This window comes from Mustela lutreola, chromosome 5, assembly GCF_030435805.1.
Source record: "Mustela lutreola isolate mMusLut2 chromosome 5, mMusLut2.pri, whole genome shotgun sequence".
In the NCBI taxonomy this organism is placed as follows: Eukaryota; Metazoa; Chordata; class Mammalia; order Carnivora; family Mustelidae; genus Mustela; species Mustela lutreola.
The window spans coordinates 126702259-126727260 of record NC_081294.1 but is presented as its reverse complement, the minus strand read 5'-3'; the positions used below and the strand labels follow the sequence as shown (position 1 = coordinate 126727260).

At 39.5% G+C, this 25002-nt stretch overlaps 1 protein-coding gene across 20 annotated transcripts in view; it reads right to left on the bottom strand.

The window, feature by feature from the left end:
• PAM (peptidylglycine alpha-amidating monooxygenase) overlaps positions 1 to 25002 on the bottom strand; it is a 155155-nt gene that overhangs the window by 92166 nt on the left and 37987 nt on the right. For all 20 annotated transcript variants that reach the window (XM_059175563.1, XM_059175564.1, XM_059175565.1 and 17 more), the window contains exons 4-6: positions 13568 to 13655; positions 1862 to 1947; positions 154 to 237 (exon numbers count right to left, since the gene is read on the bottom strand). In XM_059175563.1, coding sequence (XP_059031546.1) covers positions 154 to 237; positions 1862 to 1947; positions 13568 to 13655 — 258 coding nt within the window. The remainder of the gene's footprint in view (positions 1 to 153; positions 238 to 1861; positions 1948 to 13567; positions 13656 to 25002) is intronic.

The following is a 25002-nucleotide window of genomic DNA, read 5'->3' as shown; positions in this document are numbered from 1 at the left end:
TGGTAGTCCCAAGTTAAAGGGAACAAAAGCAGTTGTTTCCCAGTGGGCAGAATGTGTGGTCAAGAGTCGGTAGGTACATTTTACATTTTTATATATATTTCATATATTTATAGTATTTAAAGTTGTGCTTAGTTCCAGCATTTCAAAACTTACCTCTGAAAGCACTAATATCCCCATAGTGTACTTGCAGTACAAAGTATTTACTTCCAGTTTCTCCTCCAACTCTGAATCCAACACCTAAAGGTTTAGAAAGAAGATGAATTAATATTTTAGAAATCAAAGTCTAAAATGGAGCTAATCTCAGGTTGCTGATCTATGAAATCCAAAGGAAAATAAAATAGCATATAACATAAGAAATTATGTTATATGAGAAAATGAACTAGGTAATCCCTGAACATTTCTAATATAATCTATCATTCCTTCTCAAAGCTCTGATAGAATTCTATTCATACTTCCCATTTCAGAACCAAAGTAATCATATATACTTTAAGAGGAGAATTCACTCATTCTGAAAAAAAATAGAACAAAACAAAATGCTACTCTAGGTGATTATATAACAGATATACATAAATCCATTCTTTCGTTTTGTTTTCATTCATTTTTATTTTTTGATTGAATATAGAAAACAGACTTCTTTTTTTTTTTTTTAAAGATTTTATTTATTTGTCAGAGAGAGCAAGCGAGAGCGAGCACAGGCAGGCAGAGTGGAAGGCTGAGTCAGACGGAGAAGCAGGCTCCCTGCGGAGCCAGGAGCCCGATGTGGGACTTGATCCCAGGACGCTGGGATCATGACCTGAGCTGAAGGCAGCTGCTTAACCCACTGAGCCACCCCGGCGTCCCAGAAAACAGACTTCTTAAGAGCACCTCAGGGGAAATGCTTTCATTCGCATATGAAAACTGGTATCTGCAAAAATGTTATTGAGGAAATCAGTTATCAGTGAGATTGCAAAGTCCAGTGTGTCAATAGGTTCTTGGAATCTGAAGGGTTCCTAAGAGTTGTACTATTAATAGAGTTTGCTAGGAAGCTTTAAAAAAAAAAATCAACAGAGAAAATATTTATAGGCGAGGAAAATTTTTTTCTTTCTGCTCAACTAATGGTTCAATGCTAACATTAAAAATGTCAGCAAGTCTATAACAGCCTTTCCTCAGCCCCCATTAGTTTCCGATTTTGTTTGGTAGCAGCTGCCTGGTAAACTATTGAGAGGATCCAGAAACTCATTTGAAGCAAAGCAAAACAGACATCAATTAGAGCTGGCAAAGCTGGGGAGGCAAGAGAGGGACACGTGTATCCCAAGACACCATCCCTGAACCATGGCAGACCTATTCTGTTACAGAACTGCACATTCCCTTGATACTAAGAAACATCACAGTAATAAAAGAGAGCCTGGTAATTCATTCACACATTGGAAGTTGTGAACAGTTCAGAGTGAAGTCAGAAAGCCAGCTGAGGTTTGACATTGCATTAAATATCCAGGTTCCAAGACTATTAAAAAAAAAAAAAAATCTGTTTGCTGAAACAGCAATTTATTTAATTCTTAGCTCTCTTGGCTCATGAAATGCTCCTGCCATCATGAATCAATGTGCCGTAGGCTGAAGGTAGTGTGAGGTATACTTCTTGGGTACTCTCTGCTTCTACCTGAACTATTGAATGGTCAGGTTACTTACCAAAGAGAGGCAGAAAAAAGAGGAACTACCTAAATGAAACCTTCTCAGTACAATGCAGGTAATACTGGCAATTTTTCAGTGTGGAATTGCAAAATGGAACACTGTTGACAACTGTGGAAAGGACATGATAAAAAGTACTCTAGAGTCAGAAATTAAACAGCTTTAGGGAAGGCGATGCAAGAGGCCTCAGATATACCTTTGGGGAGTCTGGTAGGGGGAGCATTTCTTGCCCAGGCATATAGAATATTGGCTTTATCTGTACAGGTTCCTTCATCACAATACCTGAAGGAAAAAAAAAAAATGCAGCCATAAACGAAGATCCAAATAGCAAAACACATTAATCATTCACCATAGGGAGGAGAGGCTAAGGGAAGAGATTTGAAAACAAAGTAAAATACATAAAATATCATGATTGCCGTCATACCAGCTTTAAGATCCTGACAAAGACTAGAGCCAAGAATAATTTAATATCTGAAAAAAGTAAATAAAGAGGGAGGTGTGTCTGTGCGTTGCCCGATGTGAAACGATCCTGTGAGGCAGATATACAGTTTGCAATTTGGTCTGTTCCTATGTGGAACGTACTCGGTAAAATCAGGGAGGAAGGTAAGCATTGCGCAGACAGCGCGTGGAAACCAGTGTCCACACGGTGTTAATTTGGAGGTGGACTGAAAGACATGCCATTCACATTTCCCCTTGGGGGATCAGCATTTTCACTAAATATTTGGCCACATCCACACTTGGTGGAGCACAATACTTACCATCAGCCTGGGGAACCACACAAGTGTATCCCACGTAAGGGGTTCTTGGTGTTAAATCTAGGACTTCAAGCGTATGAATACCGGCTGTGCTGTTGAGAGGTTGTTTCATGCCGGGCAAGTCACTCAGTCTACTGAGCCTCAGTTTTCTCTCTTTTATAAAACAGGGTTTAGTTATACTTACCTCACAGTCATTCTGTAAATCAAATTAGATATAAGTGAAAGCACTTTACAAACCTCAAAGCACTCTACCAGGGTAATGCATTCTTTAACAAGGCATTCACTTCATCTAGAGATTCATTATTGAGAAGCAGGGCTGCTCAGCGAAAGGAGCCCGGGCAGAAAGATCCATGTGGAGTTGAATCCCTGCACCTCTAGTCAGCCGCTGCGGGTCATGGGCATGTCTGCAAACTCTCACAGGCCTGTGTGCAAAGCTTCTCGCTCAGGCTGTGGTGGCCATGTGCTTGTGGCTCCCCCTACGCTGACTGACACGCTAGAGTTCATGTTGGTCCAACCAAATTCATGAATGGTAAGCTTCCTGAGTCCAAGGCACACATGTCCACATTTCTTCTTCTTTTTTTTTTTCCATGACACTATATCTCTTAGTTTTTTCTCTTCTAGAATTGGATTTGTTCAAAACATCATTTGGTGATGTTTTCTTAAGATTTTATTTATTTATTTGACAGACAGAGATCACAAGTAGGCAGAGAGGCAGGCAGAGAGAGAGAGGGAACCAGGCTCCCTGCTGAGCAGAGAGCCTGATGTGGGGCTCGATCCTAGGACCCCGGAATCATGACCTGAGCTGTAGGCAGAGGCCACCCAGGTGCCCCTCGGTGATGTTTTTATGTTGCCTTTCTAGCTCTGTGTTTTGTGAAATTGACACCAAGCAGTGTCCGAGTCAAGGGTTTAGAGAGACTTGAGAGGTTCGAGGGCTATCAAAGACAAGGACAAATACAGCTTCTTGGGCAGAAGGCTGGCTCACACAGGAGAAAGTGGGCAATGCCCATGGCCTGGGAGAAAACTGAAGGCAGGCTGTGGTAGCTTTCTTAACAGGGTAGGAACTGAGGCTAGAACCTGTCCAACATCCAGGTCACAGACAATAAAATCACTGGTAAAACGTACCTTCAAACTCAGAGGCAGGAACTCCTAACATGTTTCCCGCTTAAGGCCAGAAATGGGTGGGAGACTAGGCAGTTAGGACAGACACCTGTTACCCAGCGAACCAGGAGGTTCCCATAAGGTTCTGTTTAGCAAATGCTTTTGCTTCTATCAGTCAGGATGTAGAAAGAAGTTGGGTAAGGTGCGATGTAAAACACATCAGCCAGTGGTTTCTTAGTGTTCACGGTCAAGAACAATATACTTTTAACGACGAAGGACCATTATCACGTGAGATGGGTGCGTTGGAACAAATGTCCGACACCCTTGTGCCCCCTGTGCCACAAGTCTTAGGATATTGGACAGTGCCCCAAACAGTTTCCCTCCTTGGCCTCATACTCTTCGAGTTTAAGAGATGGGATTGTCAGATGTGATGAACTTTGTATCTCACTACTGTGAGCTACTAAAATTTAAAGATCTGGGTGGCAATTTTCATAGCTTTCAACAAAGATCATAAATATACAAAAGTGCCTCCCATCATTGTGATGACAGTCTTAGGTTAAACAAGATAATTGTTTCCTCTGATATGGAAGTCAATTCAGTGTATGACTAGAAGGAACCAGAATGAAATATAACAGAGAAAACTGCTTTAGTAAGTTTTTCTAAGCTACAAACTTGATTAGGTCATTTTGCTGGCACAAAACCTTTGCAACTCTTCGCAAAAATAACAAGAAAATAAAACCCAAACATTATAGCATAACACATGAGGCTTTTCATTATCTGGGAACTTTTATATCTCAGAAAAAAAAAAAAGTTCCATTTTAGTCATGCCAAATTTCTGCCAGTTTTCAAAGTCTCTCTTCCATACTATTCCCTTTGCCTGGAAAACCCCTTCCCCAAATCTCTGCCTGACACACCTGTATTTATTTTCTCCTTCAAGATTCCCTTCAGGGGGCGCCTGGGTGGCTCAGTGGGTTAAAGCCTCTGCCTTCAGCTCAGGTCATGATTCCAGGGTCCTGGGATGGAGCCCTGCATCAGGCTCTCTGCTCAGCAGGGAGCCTGTTTCCCACCCCCCACCCCCACCCCGCCTGCCTCTCTGCCTACTTGTGATCTCTGTCTGTCAAATAAATAAATAAAATCATTTAAAAAAAAAAAAATTCCCTTCAGACTTCCTCCTGAGGGAAGCCTTCTCTGTTCCTTATCTAGGCCAACTTCCACTCCTTAACTATAGCGCCCATCTTAAGCATCAGCTTACGGATCTCCTTTCCGACCAGACTGTGCATACTTTGTGGCCAATAAACTCCCAGCACCTGCAACCCTGCCTGGCATTTAGTAAATATTCAAGAAATGTTTGGCGGCGTTAACTTCCAAGTAAGTTTTTAACTTTTCATATACAAAGATTTGGATTGGCCCGAAATGTTATTGTTCTGTCAAGTATAATAAATTTTTTTTTGAAAACTTCCTCAAGAAGTTTTAACTAAAATATTTAAATAACGATAAATCTGAATTATGACTTGCCTGCTAGTTTGTAGAAATCAGCTTTCATAAGAACATTGCAAATAGGTTATGCTTTACAGCTGAATAAGTACAGAGAGTTTAACTTCCAAAGGTCACATAGTCAAGCCATGATTCAAAGCTCTGCCTGTCACACTTCCTTCTATCTCAATATATGAGATTGATTTATGGGCAGAAAATGATATTCTGTGAAGATAAACTTCGATGACTACATGACTATAATATCTGAACTAAGTTGCAATGTGTGTATACAATTCTAAAATCAAATTCTAGGTAATTGTTCTCACTTATTCGCAAAGAGACAACAATCTTACATTTTATTTTCTCATCAGCTCTGGTAAAAGAGCTCCAAAAGCAAACCTTGATTTTTCAAATCCTGTTTTATAATTTTTAAGAAATTTATTAAACTCAGGACTCCTAAGTGACTCAGTGGGTTAAGCCTCTGTCTTAGGCTCAAGTCATGATCTCAGGGTCTGGGATCAAGCCCCGCCTCAGGCTCTCTGCTCAGCAGGGAGTCTGCTCCCCCCCCCCCCACCGCCTGCCTCCCTGCCTACCTGTGATCTCTGTCTCTTAAATAAATAAAATCTTTAAGAAAAAAAAAAAGAAATTTATTAAACTCAAGACTGAGTAAAGATGGACTCGCTGGAAAGCACTAGGATATTGAAACTAATCCTAAAACTTAGTATATGAGACGATGAGAAGAGGAAAAATAAGAGATTAAGAGAAATGGCTTCTGGAATGGATAATACAATGGAAAAATACAACAGAGTGGCAAAGAGCATTTGAATAAAGTCCCTGCACCTTTTCATTGTCGGATTTCTATCTTCCCTTTTAAATTAAAAAAAAAAAAAAAATCGTATTTTCTCCACACAAAATGTCCACAGGAGGGACGACTGGCTGGCTCAGTCGATCAAGTAAGCAACTCTTGATCTTGGGGTTGTAGGCTGATGCCCACATTGGATATAGACATTGCTTAAAAAACAAACAAACAAACAAAGACCAAAGGGATAAGGATGGTATTTTGGTTTTCTAAAGAGTCTTATAAAATAAGGAAGATCTTTACTATTCTTTTTTTTTTTTTTAAGATTTTATTTATTTATTTGAGACAGTGAGAGAAAGCATGAGAGGGAAGAAGGTCAGAGAGAGAAGCGGACTCCCCGCAGAGCTGGAACCCTGATGTGGGACTCGATCCTGCGACTCCAGGAATCATGACCAGAGTCGAAGGCAGTCTCTCAATCAACTGAGCCACCCAGGTGCCCTTTACTATTCTTATTAATAAGAAAAGTCCTAAGGCTAGGAAGCAATGTAACCCTTGATCAACGGCTGTTGTAACTTCAGGCCTCATCAACTGAGTCTCTTGGTCTTAAAATTCTAGCAGCTTCTCCTTAAGGCTCCTCCAGATTAAGCCAATTAATCGTGAAAAGATTCACATAGCTCCCTTGTGGTTTCTTAGTATTTGTAGTAAAAATGATGAGAATTAACTTTTCAAAAGAAAACTATTCTGGATTCTTGGACCTCTGCTTTAGAGCCTTTTCACCTCTAATCCATGGGGAAACAATTCAGACGGCATGAATATTTTCAGACTATGCCAAGCACTGAAAAATGCTAACCTGTCATTTTGCATTATCCAAATAAAGCATGATTGACTGTTCAAGTACCCTCTAGTTGTATCCGTTAAAGGCTATTTAAAATCCAAGGTTACTCAGGGAAGATCAGAACTGACAACTCATTTCTTTTTTTGTGTAAAAAAATTTTCTAGAAGATTTTATTTATTCATTTGTCAGAGACAGAAAGAGAGTGACTGAGCACAAGGAGGTGGAGTGGCAGGCAGAGGGAGAAGCAGGCTCCCCTCTGAGCAGGGAGCCCCATGCTGTACTCGACTCCAGGACTCTGGGATCATGTCCTGAGCTGAATGCAGGCACTTAACCAACTGAGCCACCCAGGTGCCGCTAAAAAAATTTTTTAAAAAAAATTTTTAAAAATTGTCACGCCCTCAAGTTAAGTCTATGTAGACTTAAATTCCAGTTTTACTAAATTAAATATCAGGGCCACAGGAAAATTAATCCAAAATGAGAACGTCTCTTTAAGAAACACAATATATAATCAATGGCATATGTAGGATATCTTGATCATTCCAAACTGTATCTGGAATGGGTAAGGTATTCAAATTTCATTAACTGCTCTCTATAAACCCACAGAACATACTTCCCAATTCAGACAAATTTGATGTGAATATCAATTCAGTGGGTATACAATAGGTATTACTATTAGCACATCAATAAGTAGGAAACTTACTGGGAAAGCTAAATAAGAGCAGTGATTAAAAGTCACCAGCCTGATAAATGGCCACAAAATATACACGCCCCACCTTCCTAGTGAGATAAAAGCCATAAAGTCTATAAAAAAGGAGGGTGTGTCTGTTTTGTTCACACCAAATTTTCAGTGCCTAACAAAGAGCTTGGCACATGATAGCTGGTTAAGAAATATTTTATTAATTAAACAAATAAGAATGACAACTACTATTTATTAAGTACATCTACGTGCCCAGCACTGCACTATTATTTACATCCCTTTACTTATTCCTCATCATGGCCCTATTAGGTGGGATTAGTTGTTCCACTTTACAGATGAGGAAACAAACCAACACAGGTTAAATAATTTGATTAGTGTTTATTACAATTGGCTCTAGGCTGAATGTTATAGCACTGTGCTATAATATTGCTATTCTGTTTAACATAAATGCTAGTCTGTCAGGAAAGAACAACTGTTCAAAGTTATGTAATGTTTGTTTCTGTTGAAACTGTCAAATTGTTACAATCATGCCGTTGTACATTATTAAAGTTGACACTGGTCTACTAAGAAGTGGTCAGTTGCTAAGGAACTCCTATCAACACCTCTAATCCAGGTTTCTATAAAGTAGCCAAGGAAGGCACCTGAGTGGCTCCATCAGTTAAGCGTCTGCCTTCGGTTGACTCAGGTTGTGATCCTGGGGACCTGGGAGCGAGCCCCAAGCCCTGTGTGGGACGCCCAGCTCAGAGGGGAATCTGCTTCTCCTCTCCTTCTGTCCCTCCCCCCAACTCATTCTCTCTCTCTCTCTCTCTCTCAAATAAACAAACAGTCTTTTAAAAAATTAGCCAATGGTTACAATCACTGGTAAATACAATAAGTACCACGTGTGTCTTAAATAAACAAAGATCCCCCATACTACCCTGATATGCACCATCATATGAATCTATTACAATATTTTAAAAAATGGATACAATCAGTTTTAGCCTTTCAGAGATTTGTATCTAAAATTTGCTACTACAATCAAAGGCACATTTTATAGTGCTTTAGAACAAGGCATAGCACAGGTTTTGTGGACCCTGTTATTTTTATTTATACTGACAATGATGTTATATATGTGTTTAACTTTAGAAGTTTCATTGTGGCCGAAGAAATGAAGAGGGGGCTGCAGAAGATACACTGTGTACAGATGACAGGAAGCTAGGATATGGAGAGGGTGCATAAAGGCGGCATATGCAAACACCATTCTTAACCAGAGAATCATTATCATCATGAGGGAGGCAACTAAGCTGTGGACATAATATCACCCTAAAAAAACAGTCATTTAAATGAAAAACCAAGCAGGGTGTCTCACATACTGGCTGCTATATATATATACATATATATATAATGTTTTAGCTACTCTTCTCTTTCATCAGCATCTGTAACCCTGCGGAGACAGCGGCATTTTAAAAGACACAGCAGGTGGTTAATAAATAGAAGCAGTTGAAAGGGATTGAAGCTAAGGCTTCTAGGATGGGAAAGCTCTACTGCTTTAGATGGAGAATGATTCCAAGTTAGAACAGCTGGAAATAGCCTCACTTCACCAGCTGGGAAGCTTCTTTTCAGAGAAGATCAAACAACCTGTAGAAGGCATCTCTGATTTGTAAAACGTAGTAGGTCGCAAGCATCATTAGAAACAGTTTTCGATCAAATATTAATGGCTAAAACTAAACATAATAATTTCGGTTATGCATAGAAGACGACGCCTAAGTACAAGGCAGGTAGGTACATAAGAAGCCCACTCACTTTAATCTTCCAGTATTGTGAACACACAAGCTTGCAGTTGGCAGTCATAAACTCTTTAAACCCTGGTCCTGTGTCCAGCAGATTAAAGTACACGGGCCTGTACAAACTCATATTACAAAAAGTGGTGCTCCTGAATTACCCCAAATGTTAAACGGCTTGTATGAACAAAACATCGAGATTTTCAAAGACTGAAATACTATCCATAGCCAATCATACATTATTAAAACAAAACAAACCTGATTGTTAGAATAAAAATAAAATAAAGCTGCTTACAGAACAAACAAATGCAATATGTCCATTTCTAAGATCTCCTAAAATTTACCCTTTTTTCGTGAGGAGCTGTAATAGGTACCTTATGTCTAAATTACCCAGGTTTCAGCACCTCATTTCCTTACTGACTGTAAAAAAAAAGCACCCCAAATCATCTACTCATTTATGGCTCAAATTCAGCCAAGAAATCTGGGGAACTTAGAACTGCTATGCTTTGAATTAAGTCTGCAAATACCAATGGAATCCAACAAGTCACTATGCTTGTTCCATTCTTGGTGCTATTACGTTCTGTGGGTCCCCAGATACAGTTAATTGTCTTCTCCTTTAAAGATCTGGGAAAGAAGGTTTGAGGGTTACATCTGACAGATACTGCTGCCTTTCCATCAGCCGGTCCTTATTTGCATCCTCGAGAGGTATGTTAATTTGGAATTGAGCACCAGGCCCACTCTAACTATAAAGGGACCACCCCACGGTATATTAAAAGGTTCACATCAATGTATGCAATTTAAATGCACATGCATACAATTAACTAGACACATTACCAGTGTGAGCTGCTAATTTGGAATGAGACACCAAAGACTGGAAGATGTGTAGGGGAAAAAAAAAAACAACCTTTAAAATTAAAATGACTACATAATGAAAACTGCTTCGTGCTGTGTCTACTATTTTCCTGTAAACGTAATATAACTGTAAATATATTTTAATGAACAGAAGAAAGAGGCAATTACAAAGAGCAAAGCAGGGCAGCACAACAGAGAAACATCATCAGAAGAGCTCTTTGTTTTCATATTAAAAGAGCTGCCGGAAGACAGAGGATGAATTATAACTTCACAATTTCAGGGGGAAAATGTTTACTTTCTTAGAGACACATACCTATTTGCCAACCTTTTGGCAATGAAACGAGAACACTCAAGTGAAGACAGAGGGGGTAATCCTAGCTACCAGAAGAAAACCGAAAAGGAAATCTAAGCTGGACGTTTGTGTGTTAAAATATCCTGTTAGCTTTTTCTTCTTTCACTAAAACAGTTTTGTACTCTCATAAAGATTTCCCCAGGGCGTGAACAAGTTCTTGATATTCTTAAGCATCAAAAAACATTATAGGTATCGTATCCAAAAATACATGTGAAAGTATGGGAATCGTAAATTAACTACTGTCTAGATCTTGGAGCAGTTGAGGAATAGATTTGCAACTGTAAAATGAGTGTGATAAATTTCATGACTCAACCATTTTAGAAAAATAATGCAAGGCTTTGACACTGATAGATTTTTGTTATTAGTGATGTGATTCAGGTGGGAGGATAAGAGGCCAAGCAGTTGGAAAACATCCGCTGACTGCTTCCATGGCTGAGGCTCTGTGGCTTCGGGGGGAGGGAGCAGAAGATGTTTTTTGTGAAGCAACCACGAAGTTTAGTCCATGAAATATCCCACGAGCTCCAATGCTTTAAAGAAGCGAGGGTGTTGCCAATTATTGGGAGATTAAAAAAAAAGTCTGTACCATTTTTAAATGGAGGATAAGACTGGGTTGTGGAAGTCGGAGTCACTAGAACAGTTTCTTTTTATTTTATTTATTTAATTTTTTATTTTTTAAAGATTTTATTTATTTATTTGACAGAGGTCATTAGTAGGCAGAGAGGCAGGCAGAGAGAGAGAGAGAAGAGGAAAGCAGGCTCCCTGCAGAGCAGACAGCCCAGTGTGGGGCTTGATCCCGGGACTCTGGGATCATGACCTGAGCCGAAGGCAGAGGCTTTAACCCACTGAGCCACCCAGGTACCCCTCACTAGAACAGTTTCAATTAATGCATACCTCTTAGTTTACATACTGAACAGGTACTATATACATATATTGAAATAAATTTAAATGTTATGTGAACACTTTGGGCTTGGCTGAAAGAAGGTTAAGTCCCACCACCAATTACTGTCCTTGAGGGTGAAGAAGTCAACCCTAACAAACCACCAATTACTGTCCTTGAGGGTGAAGAAGTCAACCCTAACAAACCTACAGATAACTGGAAATATGTGCTGCAAGGCTGATGCTAAAAATCCATTTAAAATGGCATACATACGTATAATGCCATTCAGAGCTCAAATTACTCAGGGATGCAAATGAATGGCAAAATGCAGCGGGCTGCGTGTTTGAGATGACTCGACCAGTGCACGTATCTTATAATGATGGCTTTCTAATCTGACTCAGCATCTGCGTGCAATTTCTATTCATAGAATTACGGAATTTTAGAGCATAGAGGAGTTCTATGAATGATCTGGTGGTAGTCCCTTGCTAAAATGAAGACATCGAGGCTAGTTCACACATAAGTGATTTACCCAGGGATTCCGCTAGTTAGTTCACGACTCCTTCATTTTACTATGTTGCCTTTCAAGTCATAATGTTAGTAATAATACACGTAGTAATTACTTTACTCAAAATTGCTATTTTTGCTTTCATTTACATTTTCTTTGAATTCTCTCTTTTCTCCATTTGGCAGTCTTTTGGAAAATATATTTTACTAGACTTAATTTCAGAACTGTATATTTAAGAATATTAATAATTATTTTTACAGGACCAAAATAATATTTGCTCTGATGTTCCCTTGATATGAGAACAATGAACGAGGCTTAGTTCATTTTATAATGAGATTTTTCTTAATTAAAACCATAATAACATTTAGTGACGTTTTATTTTTTTCACTCATTCTCTTTAACCAAGGTAAATGTAAAGCAGGTTTTAAAAGCTGACATCCCTTCTAGCTGTTTTCACGAATTCTAATCTGAAGATAAAGTTTCAGAAGAAATATTTTTAAAACATAAAGCCAAAGGACGTGATTTGGTGAACAAGATTCAGAAGCTGTCACGGAATAATCTTTTAATATCAGAATCTTATTTACAAAAATTTACTAAAGAGCAAAAAACTGGAATGTTGATAGCAAAGGGTATTAATTGTGATTTGCTGGTCCCATTTTTACATAAACCCAGTCATCTGAGCTGGATTCCTCTGTGATACAACCCTTTCATCAAATAACTTAAGCCTATTAACAAATGCTTTGATGATACTTGGTCCCTGGAGATTTCCACTAATTGCCCTGTGCTTTTAACAGTTCCAAATATATATTACAATTGTCTGTTGTAACGACGACCAGAATGCAATTTCTGTGTGCCTTGCATCAGTCTGACAAATATGAGGATGTACAGAAAAAGGTCTATTAGTGTATGTGATTATGTAGGGACAGGGGTACAAAAGAAACCCTTCTTCCATGCAAAGCAGGGCACACTAGTCATTCTGGACTGTTCAATACTGGACAGTGATTCTGGCTCTTGTCGCAAAATAGGAGACTTAAAACGCATGGCTATTTTCAAAGCTCACCAATCTTCATGAACACCAAAGAACAAAATGAAAGGGCAGATCTCATGCCATAATTATGCTATAAGCTCCTATGGATAAAAAGCATATCTATTCTAGAACCTTCCATAGCATCTGCTACCATTCTGGCATATAACAGGCATTTAATAGATGTTTACTGACCATATATAGCAAGATATGAAGACTCACCGCAGTGATTAAAATAAATTCTAAAACTGCAATAGTTGTTTGAATCAATGGGAGGCGGTGTGGTGAATTGGAAATAACTTTGGATTTGGGACCAGACAACTCATTGTTCTATCCTCATCTGACACCAACCAGCTGAGTAATCGTAAACATGATACTGAAGCTCTGGGGCTCAGGCTCCTTGTTTGTTAAGCGGGGACAATATTAACTGCTCTGGAAACACTTTAGGAAAAAATGAAATGGTGTATACGATCACCTAGCACAGCGTTGGGGATAAAAGAGTGCTCAGTGAACAGAGCCTTTGGTGGTCTTTGGGTTGAAGCATGAGCTTAAAAAAGTAAACATCAGAGCATCCATTATCTAAATTGACAGCCTTTTTTTATAAGCTGTCTGTACCTTGATTGCTATCTACGACAACAGACATAAATTTATTAAGTCTGTCAAAGACTGATGGATGTGCTCCATAGCAGACTCAATAACGGTGATAATCAGACCATGATAACCACGTGATGCGAAAGAACCGTGTTCCCTCCTGGAAAGTAAATATTCTACCTGTTTATTAATCAGCTGCAAAATACTTGCACAGATGCGATTTGTACTTATAAAATACATACATTTTCTACACCCCTTTTGACGGTGGGACCATTATCCCTTACCAGTAACTTCCAGTGGAGGAAGGCATATTGCATCCAAAAAGCAACATATGATGGACAGTATCCATGCTGGCTCGAGGTTTGAAGTCAACTGTTAAGAGAGAAGGACACGTGATTGTGAATGCAAGTTACACTTCTGTGCACAAACTGTCCCAAGAGACCGCGTCATTCAACAGTCCCGATAGCTGTATAACAACGATGTTTTGTTGCTTTTAGGATAGATGGCCCTGATGGTTTAAATTATCTTTCTCCTTCCGTAAGAGGAGTGTGACTTGACGTTTTAATTTAGTAGTAGAGTGAACTATTATAGAACAAAAAGAGAAAATAATCAATAGGCTGAAACTACACATCTACCCACACATACTTTTTTCATGGAAGACCCCTTATAAAGGTTGAGAGCTATATGAGGGTGCAAAATGAAAGCTCCAGGCTATGCGTTGACAATATATTCCCTTCCAGATTTTGTTAGAGTGCTGAGTAGCACAAAACACCCCATGACACGGCACGACAGAAACCACAGTGAGGGTCAGAACATGAGCAAAAGGATTCATAATACAATTTATATTTCCATCTCAAAATAACGGTAGTCGCCAGGATGTGATAGGAAGAAACAATTTACTAGGAAGTAAAAGTGGAAAATGTATCCTTTTTTGGAAAATGCACCTTTTACGAAGTATAAAAGAGAGAAAATCACTGTCCTGGATGGGCACGGTGCACTTACTAAAGGGATACCGGAACTTATGTAATGTCATTTCTTTTTTTCTCCTGATGATAGTGGTTGGTTGAGAGACATTAAAAATAAGCAGAAATGGGTTCAGAGACAAAACAAAGCCAAAACTAAAGATAAATTATGCTAGTATGCATGGACACTATTAGGCATGAGCTGCCTTTCCTGGCTTGGGTGTGGTTCATCTCCTTTTGTCTTCATTTGAAATGCTGCACTCCCAGGACCGTTTCTAAGTACCCTCTACATAGAAAAATGCTCAATAGTCTAAAATGACCCTAAGTTTCAGGTGTATGCAAAACTGCATCTGTTAGCTCTTTTTATCTGTCTTATAAAGTCAATGAAAAGTCATTTACTGCTAAAATGTGTATCTGAATAGTACATATTTATAAAATAAAAGATATTTTACATCGAATTATAGCACCATGACTTACAAAGCGTGGTTAGTCAGAAAACACAAAGGTGCCTACTATGAGCCATTCTGATTCACAACGTTCGGGAAAAATAAAGTTTTTCACTTACTGCACAGAAAATAAGAACTTAAAGCCTAAAAATCCCATCATGAGATGTTCATGTCACCATTTTTTTTAAAAAGCTAACAAAGAGAGAATGGCTGGAAAATGGACTTGCTATAACTTGAGGCTTTGTTTCTTAACATCAAAGAATACAGTAAGCCTACGAGGTTGAAGAAGATACTCTGGAAGCAAAGAATCAATTGGAGCTTACCACAGATCACAAATCATAGAAAATCCTACTGTTAACAAGCCTAAATTTGTTACCAAGAGTTACAGAAGGAATAAGAGGAATTTTATCTCCATAGACTCACTCTCCAATTAAGTGCAGGATTTCCTTCCTCCCTTCCAGAATCTTCCCATGGTATCATCCCTGGCAGAATTAAATCTGAAAAAGCTCTGAGGTAGGAGTACCAGGTCTTTGTTTTTTATTCCTTTAAACTTATCTTGGTATGTGATGCAAATTGTTATCTTATATTTGTTTTTATCAAATGGCTTCTATCACTCTATGGATACCCAACTTTTTGATCTGACTGTATCCACCTCCTACTTTCTCTCTTTTTCAACATCCCTCTGCCAGTCCAGTGAGGGGTTTGTCAAGCAAGAGGATAACTCCTGTTTTTTTCAGAACCAATGATGCCCATATGGCTCCCATTCCCCTTGAATTCATTTGTTATGGGAGGTTTATATTAGTAGACTTCCTAAGTTTGAATCATTCCGGGAAGTTTGATAATAAGCCAACATGGCAAGTGCATTTTATCAGGAATTAAGCTGCTGGGTGCAAAGCAACATTAAAAACCAGATGGAAATACCCAGTAGAAGATTGGGATTCTGTGACCCTTGTTCAAGAAAGAGTCAGAGAATTATATACTTGGGAATCACTCAAAAATTGAATCCTGAAGCCATAAGGGTGGACAAAAAAGCTCAGGACAGGGGCGCCTGGGTGGCTCAGTGGGTTAAAGCCTCTGCCTTCAGTTCAGGTCATAATCTCACGGTCCTGGGATGGAGCCCCGCATCGGGCTCTCTGCTTCCCCCTCTCTCTCTGGTGCCTCTCTGCCTACTTGTGATCTCTCTCTGTGTCGAATAAATAAAAAAAAATATTTAAAAAAAAAAAAAAAGCTCAGGACAGAATCTTAGGGAAAGCCTCAAGCTGGCAGGATCCGTGTAGGAGATCCCAGAAGTTTTTTTGTTTTGTTTTGTTTTTAATATTAATGCAGTATGTGTAGTGTTGTGAAATAAGGCAAACTTTTTTTTTTTTTTTGAAAACAGAGTGGGCTATCATTAACTTCATAAAATGAAATATTAATCAAAAAATTCAGGGAAGGACAGAGAGGAGACCTGTTGGGAGAAAAAGAGATCCTGAAGGCATACAATCTCTGGCTCTTCATTAGGAAGGAAAGCGGAACGTTTTGCCTGGGCCCCTGCTTATGCAAAGAGATCTTCTAATAGTCCTTCATAAAGGGCAGAAATTATACAAAGTATAACTTCTCTATCCATTTTCTGATTTTTTGCTCCTTCTGACAAACTATTTTAAGAACCACTATTTGCTCCACACTGAACTCCTACTAGATAAGTGTTTAATTTTAGTTTCTATAATTAGGAACAAATCAATATCTTTAGAGGTAGTAAAAGAACATTCCTCAGAGTTCCCTCTCATAGCTTACTGTCAGTGACTCATGCATTCCTCCAGAACCTCGAGACCTAATTTGAATGCTAAGTAAATTACTGGTATACACTGGTATATAACCATCTCTTTCACATCCTACAGAAAGGGTCTAATATCAAAGTATTTATATAATTATAGCTCAAAGTACAACTCACTGCAAGTTGCAATGAAAAATACCACCAGCAAAAGGAATGTCCTATCAAAATGTAAATCTAAAACAAACCGTAGGTGCCCTACAACAAAGCAAGCCTTGGACAATTTCACTGAAGGGCCTGCTGCCAGTGGTGGGGAGGGGTCAACTGGGAAAAGATTAGTCTGACAGGTTCATTTCCTGGGTTTGCTCTCTTCCTACTTATTATTCCTAGCTTTGCGGAGCAAGATCCCACCCTAGTGAATAAGAATGAAGTCTGGGGGGCCCAAGATACACATAGGACTATACTGGAGGTTTCAACACTATATTACTATAACATAGTAATATATTACTATATTACGAAAAGAATATGGGTAAATATTTTCAAATCACATCTTAAAAGAATTCCACCCCTCACCCCCACTTTCTTTCTTTTTCTCCCATCATACAGCAAAGACATAAAGGATCCGAGGCGAAGAGAGCCAGAGGATAATAATGAAAACAACCGACAGGCCGAATCAACAAAGGCAGCCTTGGGAGAGCGACAAACGGGCAGAAGCACGCCCTTGTGAGAACGCAAGGGAGTATTATATCCGATAAGATTAAAAAGTGCCACTGACTCTTCTAACTCAATAACAAGATGACAGTTACTTAAGTGGAAATGGAACTTGAGTCTCAATGGGTGTTGTTTCAGATTGCCTGATGGATAAGAAGATCAGGGAAAAGTTTATAGGCAAGTAAGTGTCAGTCCTGGGAATCAAATATTGTTGAAGGACTATGACTCCAGAAATAGTACCTTGTGCACATTAATTAAAGGAATGCAATGGCTCTGAAAGTGCACAGGTGGAAGGTTTTCTCAAAGGAGAATGTCATCTGAAGGGAAAGACTTGAAAGGATGCATGTGGCCGACACACTAAGCAGACATACTTGGGTCTAGGTTCTGGAGTGCCAAGCAAAATTTGCACTAACTGCATGAGGTTGTTTGAAATTTATGGGTTCTTTTAGCTAACGTTAGACTATAATCAGGGCCATAGAATCCTCTAGGAATGTGACCTAGGATAGAATTTTATTTAGCACTTGGCTTTCTCTCCATTTTTCCTTTCCAAGTGGATATCCAGGTCTGCATGTCAAATTTCAATGCATCTGCCAGATGCAGGGCGCAGAAAGATTTCGAAGAACCCACGTAGCCAAGGGTAGGAACTAGAGAGTTAGGAGAGAGCCATACACATAAAATCAACCCGAAATTACCACTGAATATGGGAGAAACACCCGTTAGCTAAATACATCTACTAGAGGAATACTATAGACCATGGATAATTAACTAATCATATAAAAAAGAACAGACTTGTAAATGCAAACTGGGATCTTCAGAACGTAAGGCATTCTAGAATTACTGCCCGTATATATCATTAGGGATCATTATTGTTGGCTTTGCTTCCTTTTTCCTCCCCGTGGAATCATACGGTTTATTTCCTATGCTGTGGATATTTTTACGTGTTATTGAACAATTTTTGTCAATGGTACTTTTAATCTAGTGCTGTACATTAGATTTATTCTATGCAACTTATTAAAAAGACAAATGCTCAAGGTCAATCCAGGGTCAGTCCTCGTCTTTCCTCCATCAATATCTCATTTAAACCTGAGAGGTCATTCCAGGCAAGTGTACATGTTAAGTTTCACAGGTGAATCCCAGGTGATTCTGACCCCCGTCAACACTTTTAGTGGCTGAATACCTATTACGTAAGCATGTTAAAGTTTAATTAACTCATCTTTTTTTTTTTTTTAAGATTTTATTTATTTATTTATTTGTCAGGGATAGAGGGAGAGAGAGCGAGAACGAGCACAGGCAGACAGAGAGGCAGGCAGAGGCAGAGGGAGAAGCAGGCTCCCCGCCGAGCAAGGAGCCCGATGTGGGACTCGATCGCAGGACACTGGGATCATGACCTGAGCCGAAGGCAGCTGCTTAACCAACTGAGCCACCCAGTCATCCCTAATTAACTCATCTTAGTTAGCCTGGATTGTACTGCCCTCCTACATGTACAAGGCAAATAGTAAAAACAAAGTTTCTTTTAAAACAAATTTATAAATAAGCTTTCGGGTGGGGGGAGGTGTGCGCGGGTAAAACTGTTGATCCAGCAAAATCACCTGAGGTCTGAAGCAGGCACCCCCATTAAGTCCCTGGTGCTCATGGTTAATTTCTGTGCGGTGTCCGTATTCCACTACAGCTAGTGCTTTTACACTAAATTCAATATTGAGAGACTAGAGAGATGTTAGGTTTAAGACATACTAACGTAAAAGAGTTGTTATCATTAAAAGAAAAAAATAAAAATAACGGGACCCAGATCTTAGTATCACCTCCATAAACATTTCTTTGTTTCCCCCAAATTGAAGATTGTATTTCAAAATCCACACACAGAAAATAAAGATAATGCTCCAAATTGTCATGGAAAGGTAGGATACAATCATCCTTAATGTTTGTCATCGTGCTGTGGGGTCAGAAAGGCTCAGACACAGATAAAGCCCACAGCAACAAAACCCATTTAGCAGCATGGTAAAAACCCACAGCCATTGCCTATTATGTTATCTTCTGTCAGTTTCCTGCATAACCATAAAGCAATTCTGCACTAAAATAAAGACCTTTTGCTCGAACATATTTAATCAGAAAGTTTAATAGAGAAATTGTCATTAATTCTCACTAACTTGGACAACGGGGTACACATCAGGAGGAGCCCTTCACATGGTTTATGAGGACTTGAAGCTGTTGTTGCCAAATTAACTAAGAAAAAAGACACATGAGCAAGCTTTTGAATGGAACACAAATTTAAAATGAAATAATCTTTGCTTCCGAATAAAGGAATTAAAGCACAAAAAAAGAATTAAACTTCTGAATGATAGAACTTTTAAAATGGAACTTTTTGGGGCGCCTGGGTGGCTCAGTGGGTTAAAGCCTCTGCCTTCAGCTCAGGTCATGATCCCGGGGTCCTGGGATCGAGCCCCACATTGGGCTCTCTGCTCGGTGGGGAGCCTGCTTCCCCACCCCCCACGCCTGCCTCTGTGCCTCACTGTGATCTCTCTCTGTCAAATAAATAAATAAAGTATTTAAAAATAAATAAATAAAATGGAACTTTTTGGTATATGTCAGAACCAACTACATAATCAATAGATAGACTTTATCAGCCAGGCTGTGCAAAATAAACCAGCATCAGCTTCATTAAGCCTTGTATTTGCAATGTCATCCCTGCAGTGGTCCCCTATTAATTTCCTGCAGAAAGAAACCCATTGCCCCTTCTTGCCTTTTCAGGCTGTGCATAATGCTGACCAGTCTCCCTGACCAAACTCCCGCCAAGTCTGCACAATGCAGCTGCCTACACCACTCTGCACTCTGGTCAGGCAGCTCTCTGCACTTCATAACCATCCCTAACCACTAACATTTACTCAGGGCTTTTGCCCTGACTCTCTCACAGCTCACAATGACCCTGGGAATCTGGTCCTTCCGCCTCAAGCTTCTGAGCCTTGAGGGCAGAGAGGCTGCAGCCGGCAGGTGGCTGGGCTCACACTTGAGCCCAGTGTGTGTGCTCCTTCATCGATCATACTGTTGGCCACTGGAATATTCTATTCTCCTCCCTTCTGCAGATCCAAATGGACCATCTTCCTCGATGCTGAGAAAATCCTCTGTCACTCACATGGTGTTTGGTCTGACAAGCACAGCTGATGCTCACCTTTTGAGAGTTAGTCCCTGAAGTTGGCCCTGCTGAAAGAGCTGAAATGACTACTTCCGGATGACTGTCAAAATGCCACAGAGCCCTGGCTAATGAAAGGCATTCACACATCAAATCTGACTCAGACCTGGGCTTTCTGAATTGGCCATTTTCCTGGGAGCACTGGGGGGTGGGTGGCATTTTGACATTACTGCAGGAAGACAGCACTGTCCACGTGTCAGTTATTTTCTGGTGATCCCCAGACGTATCTAACCGAAGACATTCCAAACTCTCAGCTTTACAACATATAGTGAGATGCTTCCTACTCCTTCTTCCCCCTATGTTTTATCACCTGAAGAGAAAACCCCGGGGGCTATCAGGGGACGTCATGTTAGGAATGTGGTATTTGGGTGACCAAACTATAGAGGGCATCCTGGAAATACTCTGAAACAAGGCGGACAGTAGCAGCTTCTCCTCCCTGATGGTGACCAAAGAAATCGGGTTTTCCCTGTTCATCAGAGACCTATTATTTGTGCTATCTCTCCAAGTAACTTTCACTCAGAAACCTGAAAAGCTTCCGAGGGGGCTTCTGAGAAGATATCCAATGGTCCTGTGGAGAGACAGCCTACATTTTTCATGCTGGAGAAAATCTTGGGTGAAGAGGGAAAGGAAAGGATACGCAGTCAACTAATTGGAAGCAGAACAGTCAGAGAGAGACTGCATGTGGATGGAGACTCACACAGGTACAAACACGCACATACCCCCACACCCTTCTATTTATTGCTGTCATGACATAAAATGTGATTATCTGAGCACTTCATCCTACCAGACGTTGATCTTTAGAGTCATGTAATGACTCTACGTAATGACCCATAAGCATGATCAAAATTAGATTGTTCCTGTATTTTCTGGAGTAACCCAATATCCCCTGAACATGTGCTTTGTTGAAGAAAGGTCCCATTTGGAAACACTCAAGTCTAACTGTGCTATTCTGCAGTAGACATTGTTCTACATTCAAGAGAGAAGCCCAAGAAAACGAAGAGCCATGAATCACTAGATTAATTTCATCTATTTCTAAATTCAATGGCTTCTATCTCATTTGTATAGTGCAATTTGATAGATAGGGACCTGCCATCATTCACTAAGGAAAAGACACATTTATTTACTGGTCATCCATGTGAGGGAAAGCAAGTGGATGAAGACGACAGTCAAATTTCTTGGCTGAGTGGGCTGCTGTCAGAGTCAATTCCTCTGAGTGTCTGTAAAACACCTTTTAGACAGCATCACGGTTCAGTGGTCAAATGCAGATTTTATCATACCTTCACCCATTCCAATCTGTGATTTCTTATTAAAACAATAAACAAAAGCAATGCTCTAGAGAAAGCTATGATTTTGCTCAAAGCATAAAAATATTTATCTTCATTATTGTATTTCCCCAAACAACTTTAATTCTCATTTAATAATTCAGTAGAGACACATAAATGTATCAAAGATGTTGTGTATGCTCATAACGTGAATATGACAGGCATATGCACATAGAAATTCTATGGCAACTGTGATGGTATCTTCCTCTCAAAATGAAGAAGTATGTTTATCTAAAATGAATTACATAACTAGTCACACAAGCAGAAAACCGAAATTATGAATTATTCAAATGCAATTCTGGCTTTTCACACCATCAAGAGAGTTTGTTTTAGTCCTAATAAGCCATCTGAAATGTACTCTGCCTTTTGTGATTTTCTGTAGAAATTTCAAAAGCCAAAGGAGAAAGTTCTTTTCAGATGTTATAATATTTGTATTCCTGTCTTCTAGAATTCTGCCAGGCTGTAATATTTCTTTGAGTTTGTATCATACCTCACATCGCCATTGCCTTGCCCAGTAACTGGCACATAGCAGAATTTTTTAACTTTGCCAAATTGTTTTTTAAAGGGATTTTTTTTTAAAGATTATTTATTATTTGACAGAGACAGAGACAGCGAGAGAGGGAACACAAGTAGGGGGAGTCAGAGAGGGGGAAGCAGGCTTCCTACCAAGCAGGGAGCCCGATGCAGGGCCCGATCCCAGGACCCTGGGACCACGACCTGAGCTGAAGGCAGACGCTTAATGACTGAGCCACCCAGGCACCCCAAACTTTGCCAAATTTATGAACAAGTGGCTTTCCTTTTTTTTTTTTTAATTTTATTTATTTATTTGTCAGAGAGAGAGAGAGAGAGAGAGCAAGAGTGAGAGAGAGCAAGAGAGAGAGAGAGCACAAGCAGGCAGAGCCGGAGAAAAAAGCAGGCTCCCTGCTGAGCAAGGAGCCTGATGCAGGGCTTGATCCCAGGACCCTGGGATCATGACCTGAGCCGAAGGCAGCGGCTTAACCCACTGAGCCACACAGGTTCCCCAACAAGTGGCTTTTCTTAAAAAAGAATTACTCCTTTATGTTCAAAGAAGAGTATAATTAAAGGCAAAACGGTAAATTGTCCACTATATGATATACTGCCTTAAAAATGGTCAAGCAAAATACTTGTTTAGTGTTCACTCAAGTATGAAGCAAACGATCTCGAGTCTCTACTATATCCAGTTGTACATATCTCTCCGGCATTCAAAAATCGAAGAGACACAGATAATGAAAGCAGAAAGTATAAAATTGATAAATGTCTTAAGAAAAGAAATAAAGTATTAACGTCTTTACAAGTCCTCATTTTCAGCCATATCTAATCTTATGATAAGGCATCCTGAGACGAAGAATTTGGGACAACCCACATTTTTCATTCATGGTAAAGCCTTGGTTACCCCTAGCAAAGCCTTCACTTTGGGAATCTGGTAAAGTTATGTACGATCACCTGCCCACCATAGAGCCTATGCATCCAAACCCTTTTCCTTCTGTTAATCTTTAATCTTCATGTGTACTGGGTTTCGTTTTGTAAGATGGTTTGAGGTTTACTTGTCTCTCTGGCAAAACTGCATTCCCATTAGGGAGTGAAGAAGAGGGAATGAAAGGATAATTGTACTTGACATGAGGAAGACGGAGATGGGCTGCTGCTGTATTCTGGCTCCATCTATCCATTTGATAACTTCTTTCATTTCTTCTTTCATTCACTATCCTCACATCCAAATCAGTTATTATTTTAACAGCGTACAATAGGGGAGCACATAACTAGTAAAAAGTCCTGGCGTGTTCCTTGATCTCTCTGACCCTCTGTTTCCTCTTCTACAAAATGGCTTACTTATGCTTTGCTGGCCCTAAGTTTCTTAGCGTCTGGTAGATCCTTAGTGAACACGTGGTGATGAGCTGATTGGATGAACACAGATTCTATATAAACTATCGTCCTACCATTTGATTAAATCAAAGAAAGACCCAGATGTTCCTGTCTTTGTCTCTCTGACTATAAAAAGGGACTACCTTCAAGGTTGACCTAAGAATTAATGAGACAATACATGTAAACTTCCCCTTACTTATTCCCTTATATAAATGATTGTTTGGTATTTCTCTTTGGTTTGCAAATTTTCCAGTTCTACTTTGCTTACACCTAAACACTGATGGTTGCCGGACCATGTAAGATAATGGTAACCACAGATTGCCTGGAGTTAGTACATTAAAGGACTTGGACAAGTGACAAAATCTTTAGTATTCATGCAATCCTCTCAGCAAGAAAGAGAAGGAAAAAGATACTGAAAATAATTATTAATCTTACAAGCTCCTTTAGAGACCTTAGAACTGGGAATCGTTTAATCTTAGAAGGCAAGTGCTTAAGAAAATGCAGAAACGTTTAGTACCCGAGTTCTAATATAGCCCTTCACAAGTTTTCTATGAATATTTTCCAAATATATATTTACTTGTACTTTTCAATTTTAATTTATGTGAAAGTAACACATTTATATTAGGAGGGCAATAACTCATTCCAGGATATATATTTACAGTCCTTGAAGTAACCAGCTCTGAAATCATATACTACTACCGCCCTCCAGAAACAAATCAGTAACCTATTAATGTGAGACCTGTAATGTTGTTATGAAACATGACTACCATATTTATACAGGTATGGAGACTGGCCTTCTAAGCAAATGTGAAACAAGGCCAGTCAAGATTCTGTTGGAACTTGGAAAGAAAACATACAATCAGTAAAGAAAAAAACTTCATGTAAAAATGCCTTTCAGCAAGTAAATATTATTTTCTCCTAGGCTGCCAAATATGTGGATATGAAATTGAGGAGAGCTTTATTGTTGATATTTAATTTTTTTTTAAAGATTTTATTTATTTGACAGAGAGAAATCACAAGTAGACAGAGAGGCAGGCAGAGAGAGAGGAGGAAGCAGGCTCCTTGCTGAGCAGAGAGCCCGATGCGGGACTCGATTCCAGGACCTTGAGACCATGACCTGAGCGGAAGGCAGAGGCTTTAACCCACTGAGCCACCCAGGGACCCCATTGTGGATATTTTAATGATGAATTTGTATACCACGTCACATTCAGCATTATGCAAGGCACTACAATTAACAATTTAAGTTATTCTCTATCTTTAGAATTCAGGATCTGGGAGCACCATCCTTCCTACTTTTTTTTCTTAGTAATATTTGATTATTGTGCAGGTAAGGACACTCAGACAACCCTCAACATCCCAAGGTCTGACTTTCATTCTTAGGAATTAACTATGGAAACAAATTTTTAGAGAGTTGTTATAAGTTGTATTTTGTGTTGGAATTGCCACCAAAGTGGGTGGGAAAA